This window comes from Lathyrus oleraceus, chromosome 5, assembly GCF_024323335.1.
Source record: "Lathyrus oleraceus cultivar Zhongwan6 chromosome 5, CAAS_Psat_ZW6_1.0, whole genome shotgun sequence".
Classification (NCBI taxonomy): Eukaryota; Viridiplantae; Streptophyta; class Magnoliopsida; order Fabales; family Fabaceae; genus Lathyrus; species Lathyrus oleraceus.
Genome location: NC_066583.1, coordinates 198,603,429 through 198,614,220, shown reverse-complemented (window position 1 = coordinate 198,614,220; position 10,792 = coordinate 198,603,429). Strand labels below are relative to the sequence as shown.

Sequence of the window (10,792 nt, the reverse complement as noted above, 5' to 3'; positions counted from 1 at the left end):
TCTGTGACCGTCGGCTACTGCTTAAGGAAAGGAGAAGTTTTCTTTAGTTTTGGTAGTTTTTTCCCTTTTTAAAAATGTTCCTTTTAATTGATGTTTAAAACAATTAAAGTCTATTTGTTGGAAGGTGGACGCCGTTCCATTAAAAGCTGTTATGGTTTTTTGCTTCTGCAGGTTTTTCATAAATGCTGTCAGTTAATGCTAGCAATAACATCGTTCGTTGTCCGTGCCCAACAACCATGCGGCTAGGTTTGATCGTTTGGATTCCCTCACCATTTCTGCGTTTGGGCCACTCCTGAAGCGGGTCTTCAATGACCCGAGCCCAAATGGTCTAGGATTCTTGGGCTTTACTTTAAACCTAACCCAGCGGCCCATGTTTGGTTTGTTGATGTAGCTTTTTTTAGTTATTTTCTTTTTATGTACATTAGTTGCTAGTAGCTTAACAGCTGATAGCTCATGGTCGGGTGGGTGTAAAGCTAATTCATTTCCTCCCTAGTAATGGGTTCAATACATGCGTGTGGCATGTTCAGGATTTGATACACATTTATTTTTCTATTTTATTTCTTTTAATCTCTTTTTATATTTTATTCTCACTTATCCGACGCTCGTTAATTTCGTCGTTTGTCCTGGATTTTATTTTATTAATAAACATCGATTTTAATTTATGGATTCAACAATTCCCATGTTGTCATTCCTTGATTATTTTATCGGTATATTGATAGTATTTCTCCGTGTTTTGATTTATCGCACATGACTCTCCGATGGTTATCATGATGCGTAGTTGTTGATTTCTCCTCAATTTCCACCCACCTTGCACGTCTTTGCGTTATGTGACTTTGATTCGCATCCTCGCATTCTGATTTTAGTCCGTGCACGTCCCAATTTTACTTCTTTCGATTTAATTTTCAAAGGTGTTGTGAATATGATTTATGTTCGATATTTTCTTCACATGGCTTACTCTTGGGCCTTCTTACAATGAGACAGTTCCTTGTACACCTACACTCATACATTGCATTACTTGTTGGTTGGGACCAATTTAATTATTTCATTATTTTGAATCCTCATTCAATAAAATGTACCCCCACTCCCATGATGTGTAATAGTTTTACTGTTTAATTTCTTTATTTGCTTGACTATTTAGCTAATTACTAACACAAGAATAAAATCAACTTCTTTTTGAAAATATAAAAAATAGTGACTCAATCCAATGTCGAGTATTTTCTCAATAAACAAATCAATCTATTTCTATCCATCCCACTTCTTTCAAACCATGTCACTCAAATCTTTCTCAATCACTCATCAAATGCTTGATCCAACGTCAAGCCATTTTCATAATAAAAACTCGAAAATACTTAATTCCTATTTAACACCTTTCAATAAAATGGAAATGGAACGTGGTGGATACCATGCACTCCTAAGACTAGGATTTGAGATGGATATCTCGCCTATCTTAGCTCTCGCCATCATCCCAAATTTGTCAATGCGGTTTATTCAAACCCTTTCTCAATCAAATCTCAAAAAACATAAATATATTAAACCTTTTCACAAATAAGATGGAAATGGAACATGGTGGATGCCACGCATCCCTGAGACTAGGATTCGAGATGGATATCTCGCCCATCCAAGTTCTTGCCATTACTCAAAACACATTCAAACCAATCAAACATTTTCTCACCGCCGTGCGATGGACCCTTAAACCCTTTCTCAAACAAAAGGTAATTTGTCTCAAGACGATGCAAAGCAATGTTTCTCCACTTGTTTTGGGTAGTCCAACAATGTTTTTATCGATTGACATAAATTAGATTTCGCCAAAATCGACCAACAAAGAAACATTTTTCTACCCAGAACTACGTAAGCCTTGAGTTCTCTATTGCACTTGGAGATACGTAGGAGTAGGATTCGTAAATCTTGTCAGGCCCATTAATAAAAAACTTAGGTTTAATCCCCTTCGTTGAAAACCCAAAAACATTCTTCTCTCTTCTATTCTTTCTTTCCCACCTAATAACTCGAGAAGCCTAACATTCCAAACTAACACTAACGCGCACAACTAACCTAATGGTTCCTATTGAGTACAACGGACGTGAGGGGCGCTAATACCTTCCCCTTACGTAATCGACTCCCGAACCCTGATTTGGTTGCGAAGACCATAATCATTGTCGTTCTTTCTTGGGTTTTATCAATATTTCCCCTTTCTTTTTTAGGAATAAATAAAGTTCGGTGGCGACTCTGTTCAGTCCATCCTTATGAGTGTACGATTGCACTTTGCTAGGTCATGTTTTCATTTTTTTGAGGTATGACAGTATGAAGAAAGAGATTATGGAATTTGTGTTTTTGTGTTTGATTTGTCAGAAATCGAAGATTGAGCATCAGAATCCGTCTGGTTTGTTACAACCGTTATCTATTCCTGAATGGAAATGGGATAGTATTTCTATGGATTTTTTTTCTGGTTTACCTATGACTCTGAGTAATTATGAAGCTATTTGGGTTATTATGGACAGGTTGACGAAATCTGCTCACTTTATTTCGATTAGAATGGATTATCCGATGGAGAGGCTTACAAAGCTGTATATTGAGAAAATTACCAGTTTGAATGGTATTCCGTCTAACATTGAGTCAGATAGGGACGCGGGGGTTACTTCGAGATTTTGGGAAGGTTTATAACGTGCTTTGGGTACAAAGTTGTGTTTGAGTTCTGCTTATCATCCGCAGACAAATGGTCAGACTGAGAGGACGACTCAGTCACTTGAGGATCTTTTGAGAGCTTGTGTTTTGGAACAGGGAGGTGCTTGGGATAGTTATTTGCCTTTGATTGAGTTTACCTACAACAATAATTTTCATTCGAGTATTAGTATGGCTCCATTTGAAGCTTTGTATGGTAGAAGGTGTAAGACGCCTTTGTGTTGGTACGAATCTGGAGAGAGTGTTGTGGTTGGACCTGAGATAGTTCAACAAACTACTGTTAAGATTAAAATGATCAGGAAGAAGATGAAGGTTTCTCAGAGTCGTCAGAAGAGTTACCATGACAAGAGAAGGAAAGCACTTGAGTTTGAGGTAGATGATCATGTGTTTTTAAGAGTTACTCCGGTAACGGGTGTTGGTAGAACATTGAAGTCGCGTAAGTTGACGCCGCTTTTTATTGGTCCATATCAGATTTTCGAGAAAGTAGGTGATGTGGCTTATCGGATAACGTTGCCGCCGTCACTTGCTAATCTCCATGATGTGTTTCACGTGTCTCAACTGAGGAGATACATTACGGATCCTTCGCATGTTGTCCAATTAGATGATGTTGAGGTTAGAGATAATTTGACCGTGGAGACATTACCTATGTGGATAGAAGATAGAGAGGTGAAACAACTCCGTGATAAAGAGATCGCTTTGGTGAAAGTCGTTTGGGGAGGACCGACTGGTGGAAATGTGACGTGGGAGCTTGAGATTCAGATGACGGATTCATATCCCGAGTTGTTTGCTTGAGGTAATTTTCGAGGACGAAAATATTTCAAGTGGGGGAGAGTTGTAACACCCCGATTTAATTTCCATATTTATTTATTAGGTATTTATTTTAATTAATCATTATTTGGTGTGATAATTAATTAAATATGTGTTATGGTGATTATTTGAGTTATTTGAATTATTTGAATATATGTGTTATTTGAATAATTGAATTTTATAAGTAGAAATAACAATTGTCTAGTAATGGGCCTAATTAATTAGAATGGATGGATAAGTGGGTTAAGCCCATTATGAGTTAAAAAGATAGTAAGAGTTTTAGAGATTAGAGTTAGTTTTGTAAAACAAGAGAAGAAGAGGGAATAGAAGAGAAAGAGGAGAAGAGGAAACTAGAAGAATAAGGACCTAGAGATTTCATCTATACTAGGATAAAGGGTGGGATTTCAAGTGGTGATGGGTAAACATAATGTATATAATGTATGTGGGTTAGATATCATGAACTTAGGATTTTGGGATTTTGATTTTTGAGAAACCCTAACACGTGTTTATGTTTTAATCCATGAAAGTGATGTTTATGTTATGCTATGATGTTTCTATATTGAATTCTATGAATGAGTATGTGTATAGAACATGATTTGGTGTATAATTGCATGTTTGAGTTTCACTTGGAAATGATTGATTTGGGATTTTGGTGAAAATTAGTGGAGTTTAGAATCTTGTTTCTATGATCCTAATAGTTGATATATGATATATATAGGTTGTATAACTATTTATTTCATGAAAAGTGATGGATTAATGTGGTTTTATGATGAAAATTCGTGTTGGACAGTAGCATTTTCGCAACAACAGTTTTTCTGGTTTTTGACAGCATTTTCGCAACAACAATTTTTTTGGTTTTGATAGCATTTTGAAAAACTTGTAAATTCAATAACTTTTGAACCGTAACTCCGTTTGAGGTACCGTTTGGACCGTTATGAAGCTAAGAATATTATCTATAATGTGATATTCATTTTGATAACAATAGATTAATATTTTATCAAAAGAATCCTAATGTGGATGTATGTTGTATGTGTGGTGAATGTGAATGACATGTTTTCTATTGTTTGGCATGTATTGCATGATTTTAGATGGATTTTGTGAAGAAACATAATACTTGAAATTATGTATGTGATGATATGAATTGGTGAATTTGATGAATAACATGAATTGGCTTGTTTGCTTTATGTTAATATGTTGTGATGAGATGATGGCTGTTATTTGATATATTTTTTGGGATTGAAGTCATATTAGGTGTATGTTGTGCAAATGTTAGATGTGGTATGCTTATGTATGATTAAGGGTCTGCGATCGTCTTAATTGCATGAGTCTTGTTGTTGTTGCACACTTACACTAGCATGAGTCTATGAAAGAGGCAATGTTGGGTAATCTCGTGTAGATTATTTGCTTATCCCAAACCTAACGCCGAATGGGGTTTGAAAGCTTAAGGCCGAATCGAGATTTAGAGGCGGATATGTAGTCTATTTGAGAGACGCTCGGCAAGCCAAAAATGATAACAGATGGGATCCATATGCATATCGCATTGAGTCACACATTGAGTCGCACACGTCGGTGTGAATTATTGTTTGTGTGATTATGTGATATGGTTGTGTGGATATGATTTTGGTTGATATGCATATACGTGGACTTTAGGTGATCTATTTGATATTAATTGTTGATCTGATATGTGTGCATATTTGTGATATTTGTGATGAAATGGTGACTTGTAAACATTATGGAATCATGTGAAAGTTGTATACATATTTGATGATGATTTGTAAATGATGATGGATGATAATATGTACCTGAAATCGATATATGTGAAATATTACTTTTGTACATCGTTTAGTATTCATAAATGAATACTTGTGGATTGTTGAGCCATGACGTATGATGGTAAACATGCGATTCTTTAATAAGATGATATGATGCATGTTTGTATGAAGCGTGACGAATTCTAATAATATATGTATGTTTATTATACATTTCATATTATTATGTTTTTTTATAATAATTTGAATCCTCACCCTTCTGTTGGAATGGTGTTCTATCGCGACATCGCTCAGGTACCGGAGATAGTGGTGCTTCGTACATGGATTAGATTCAGAGGCTAGTTTTTGTTGTGTTTTGACTAGGTAGTCTATAGCGCTCTGGTCATGTAACACTTGAATTTATGGGATTATTTGTATTTTTTTTTATGTTGAGAGATATTGTTGTGCTCTCTTTTATTTTTTTATTTGGATATGTTGGTTTTGATGTTGAGTGGCCTTAGAGCACAAAACGATATTTTGTGGTAGATGATGTATGAGAATCATCACTATTTACCATTTATGAAGAGAGATGTCGTTCCGCTGTGTGAGTTTGCATGGTGGTTATTTAGTTTTGATTTATAATCTGTGTTACTTGTCTGTGACCATGGCATGTGTTGTTTCTGGCAAAAGTAAATGTGATGCCCTCGTGTATGCATGCTTTAATTTACTCTGATTATGCAATTGTATGTTGTATTTGAGTAGTAGTGGTTTGGGGGGGGTGTTACAAGTTCCACTATCCTCAACCTTCTAAAACACCCAAGCATTCCTCCATAATAGCATTGCAATGCCCCAGGTACTTAGAGAAACTACTAATCCACATACCACTTTCGCCTCTAATGACTCCCCCATAACCAGTTGAGTGAAAATATTTGTTGGCACTATTAGTATTAAGCTTAACCATGTTATTTTAGGAAGACTTCCACTCAATGTTCTGATTCCTATCCCCTTTTTCAGACATTTTGATGGTTAAATTCTCCGTGTTCTCATATTCAAGGTGACGATTCAAAATATGATGCACTGGCCCACCTAGTCTCACATAAGTGTCGTCATGTTCTCCCTTCTTCTGCCACATTCACAAATCATGACATGGTATGGCCCATACGCTACTCCATCTCTTGATGCCATCTCCATAAAACTTGAGATTTTAATTTATATAATCCTTTAATCCCACAATGAAAAAATCTACCATTATGTTACTGAGCACTAAAGTCTTCCACATTTGCATGATCTTTGGACAATCCCTAAGAGCAATTATAGTTGTTTCATAGACATTACTGTTGGAAAAAAACAAACAATACATAGAGAAAAATGAGGAACACAAGAACATAACATGGAAACTCCAAAACCGGAGAAAAACCACGGTCGTTGTCAAATGACAACTAGAGAATAACACTATGTGAAAATTGTTACAACACATAATATAGCCTCAACTAACTCAGGCCCCCAGTACACTCACACCCTCTAAAACAAATATTTAACTACATCTCAAAACACTTTAATACAAGAGTATAAGAGAACAAAGAAATTCAAATACAAGTTTAAAGTGCTTTTGACTGGTGCATATTGGAGTGAAAAACTTGAATCCTATATATAGCTTTGGACTCCCCGTTCCTTCACAAAACTAAGCGATGTGGGACTTAATAGAACTTGTATCCTATATATATCCTTGAACTCTCTCTTCATTTTCTAAAACTAAACGATGTGAGACTTCTTCAACATGTATATTTTCAACCAACCCCAATAATCTCCACCTTGATTGAAAATAATACATAAAATTTAATTGTCTTCACCGACAATCATATTCCACAATAAAAAGTATAGTCACTTGAAGCTACATCACTCCAAGAATTCTCACATTGTCTTCACCGACAATCATAGTTTTAAAAACTAGCATACTTCCTTATGAAGAATATATTTCACTTGAAGATAAACCACTTCAAGAATTTCACATTGTCATCACCGACAATCATATATTTTATCATGAAGAATAAATTTCACCTGAAGCTAAATCAACCAAGAATTTCACATTGTCTTCCCCGACAATAATAGTTTTTAAAAACTATCAGACTCTATCTAAAGAATAGTATACTTCACTTGAAGCTAAACCACTTCAAGAATTTTCACATGTCAAAAACCAGGCTGAAATATTATGGTGCAACTTCCTTGTTGGCAGGAAGCGCTTCAACCACCGACACAATCTTGCACCTTATGTAATCTTGATTCTATCAACACATCTTTAACTTGAACTTTCCATAAGTAAAAAATTCTTCCATCAATTTTCTCTAGCCCAAATTGCAAAGTGGAATTTGTGACTGCAACTCAACAACTCTTTCACAACACCACCCTTCTTTTTTTGATGTGGAAGATCAGACAAAACTACCACCATAGAGCATAAAAAAACACTTAGCCCTAGATCGAACCAGGCTCTGATTCTAGTTGTTGGGAAAAAATAAACAAACATATAGAAAAAGGAGGAACACAATCACAACACAAGAACATAACGTGGAAACTCCAAAACCTGAGAAAAACCATGACCACTGTCAAATGATAACCAGAGAATAACACAATGTGAAAATTGTTACAACATATAATATACCCTCAACTAACTCAGACCTCCAGTACACCCTCACCCTTCATAACAAATATTTAACTACATCTCACAACACTCTAATCCAAGAGTGTAAGAGAGAAAAGAAAGTCAAATACAAGTTTAAAGTGCTTTTGACTGGTGCATCTTAGAATGAATAACTTGAATCCTATATATAGCCCTGGACTCCATGTTTCTTTATAAAACTAAGTGATGCCGGACTTAAAATAACTTGTAACTTATATATAGCCTTGGAATCTCTCTTCATTCACAAAACTAAGCGACATGGAACTTTTTCAACATATATATTTTCAGCCAACCCCAACAATTACCATACAATATGCAATCTGCAATGCCTAACCCCTTTTTGCGTTCACTAAGATTGGTGAGCAGTCTATCATGTTTCATTAACCAAATAAAGCTTTAACATATTTTTGGGGCTGTAGTACTCCAAATCATTTCCCACTCCTATTCTACCATATCATCCTCGAAACCCGCTACATTGTTAGAAATATCCTTCATAAAAAATCGCCATTGCCGGTACCTGCAACAACAAAAACATCAGGATCTTGCCTCAATGATGGAGGCAAACACGACCTAAGCTTATCAAGCCAGCCCTAAGACAACCAACTATAAAGAACACTCCATCTTCACTCCCTTTAAACATCCACCAAGTCACACACCTTAACTGCAAGGAGATCATATGGAATCGTGACCTCAAGATTGTCCAAGCAAAGATCTTTCCCCAGACGGTTATCTGTTCTGATGTTAATGGTTTTACTGTCCCCTATGCTCCAGCTTCTGTACTGTAACAACTTTGGAATATTCTTAATAATCTCCTTCCATATAATAGAGTATGCACCTCTATATCTAGTGAGCTCATCATTTTCCTTGTTTCTGTATTTGTCTTGTAGAATATTGCACAAAATCTCCTTAGAGTTATTGATGATTTTCCATCCTAATTTTATGAGACATACTGCATTAAAATCCTCCAGATTCGTGAGACCAATACCACTTAAAGCTTTAGGTTTTGTTAGGGTTTCCCATCCTACCACATGAATCTTCCAATGATCACCTGAATCTCCCCATATAAACTTCCTCTACAAGCCATGAATGTCATCAATGCAGGAGTTTGGTAATCTATTTGTCATCTTCAGGTATAAAAGAATGACTTCAATAAATTTTTTCACTAACGTAACTCTTCCCACAAAATATAAGTTATTCTTCTTCCAACTAGTTAACTTTGAGGAAATTTGGTCAACTATGTACAAAAAGTCATTCCTTCTAAGCTTTCTACTACTTACAGGGATTCCAAGATACTTCCCAAAGATTATTGTAACCCTGTATTGAGATAGATACAATAGTTTCATTTACATGCTTCTAAAAACATTCTTTGAAAAAAAACATGCTTGTTTTTTCATGGCTCACTTCCTGATCGGACATACTGCAAAACATATTATGAGTATCCATGACACACTTCATTTATTTTTCAGTGGCTTCCCCAAAGAGTAACAAACCATCTGCAAACATTAGATACGAGACCATTTCACCATGCCTACCCATTTTGATAGCTTTCTAGTTCTTGCTCTTAACCTCTTGCTTAATAATATGAGATAACTTGTTCATGCAGAGCACAAACAGATAAGGAAATAACATGTCACCTTGCCAAATAACATGTTGAGGACAAAAGAAACTATTTCTCGCACCATTCCAATTTATATTGGTTTCAACACTCGACACTGCATGCATGATGAGGTTAATCATTCATTCATAAAGCTTATTTTCTCGAAGAGTAAGCCAAATGAATTCCCAATTAAACTTGTCGTAAGCTTTCGAAAGGTCAACCTTCATAGAAAAATAACCTTTTTTCACTTTCAACTTCTCCATGTTATGCACCATTTCTTTGCTATTATGATATGTATAGATCTACCTGGGACAAACCCTGCTTAATAATGATAGATAAATCTATCCATGATTATTTTCAGTCTTCCCATAGTAATCTTGCTCACCACCTTATATATCGTGTTACATAAAGAAATAGGATAGAACTGTATGATTGTATGAGATTGATCAACCTTAGGAATTAGACAAATATTTGTTTAATTAACTTTTGCAATCTCATCACGCTTCTCCCAAAGTTTTCAAACAAAGTCACAAAAATTATTTCCTACTACATCCCACGACCTTTGATAAAAACCCGCATGAAATCCATCTGGGATGGATCTTTCCAAGGCTTCATATCAAAAAGATCTTTTTTTAATCTCCTAATTGCTAACTTGATTATCATGATTCTGAATATCAGTCAAGTCCATGTTGGAGAAAGTAATATGCGTTTGCCTCCAAGTGTTCCAAGAACCACTTATAGTACACACTTTTTTGTAATACTCATTTTCCATGCTTTTAAGTTGTTCACCATCTTCAACCCATTGACAATGCTCATCTTTCAGCATCATGATCTTATTTTTTCTTTTCCTAGTTATTATTTTTAGATGGTAGTACTTAGTATTTCAATCTCCATCATCAAGCTACTAAGCCCTCGATTTTTGGAACCACATGAATTCCTCTTTCTTAAGGATGTCGTTTAACTCTTCATGCAAATTCATCTTAAACTTTTTCGTTCTTATCAAATTGTCCTGACGTTGAATGTACATTTGAACTCCATAAGTATGGACACAATATTCTTTTACATGAGCCGACCTGAAAAACGGATGTGTCGACACATATAATTTTCTTCTTCTATGTGTCGACCTAAAACATGTATGTGTCAACCTGTAGGTTAACTTTCCCATAAAACTTGTTTTTGGTGTATTTTGATGTATGAGACCTTTTCCAACTTATTTCCAAATGTTTTTATGCTTCCTAATGCTAAGATTCACATTGAGAATCAGAGGATACCGTCCAATATACATTAACG

At 35.5% G+C, this 10,792-nt stretch overlaps 1 protein-coding gene across 1 annotated transcript; it reads left to right on the top strand.

Moving 5' to 3' along the window:
- The first annotated feature begins 2,967 nt into the window (after positions 1 to 2,967).
- Positions 2,968 to 3,468, top strand: LOC127079683 (uncharacterized). Its single transcript, XM_051020066.1, has one exon. It carries the CDS (start codon positions 2,968 to 2,970, stop codon positions 3,466 to 3,468), a length of 501 nt encoding a protein of 166 aa, XP_050876023.1.
- Positions 3,469 to 10,792: the final 7,324 nt, after the last annotated feature.

Bases quoted from the DNA above. Each gene is read 5' to 3' on its own strand.
- LOC127079683 (XM_051020066.1), top strand. From the start codon at position 2,968: ATGATCAGGAAGAAGATGAAGGTTTCTCAGAGTCGTCAGAAGAGTTAC.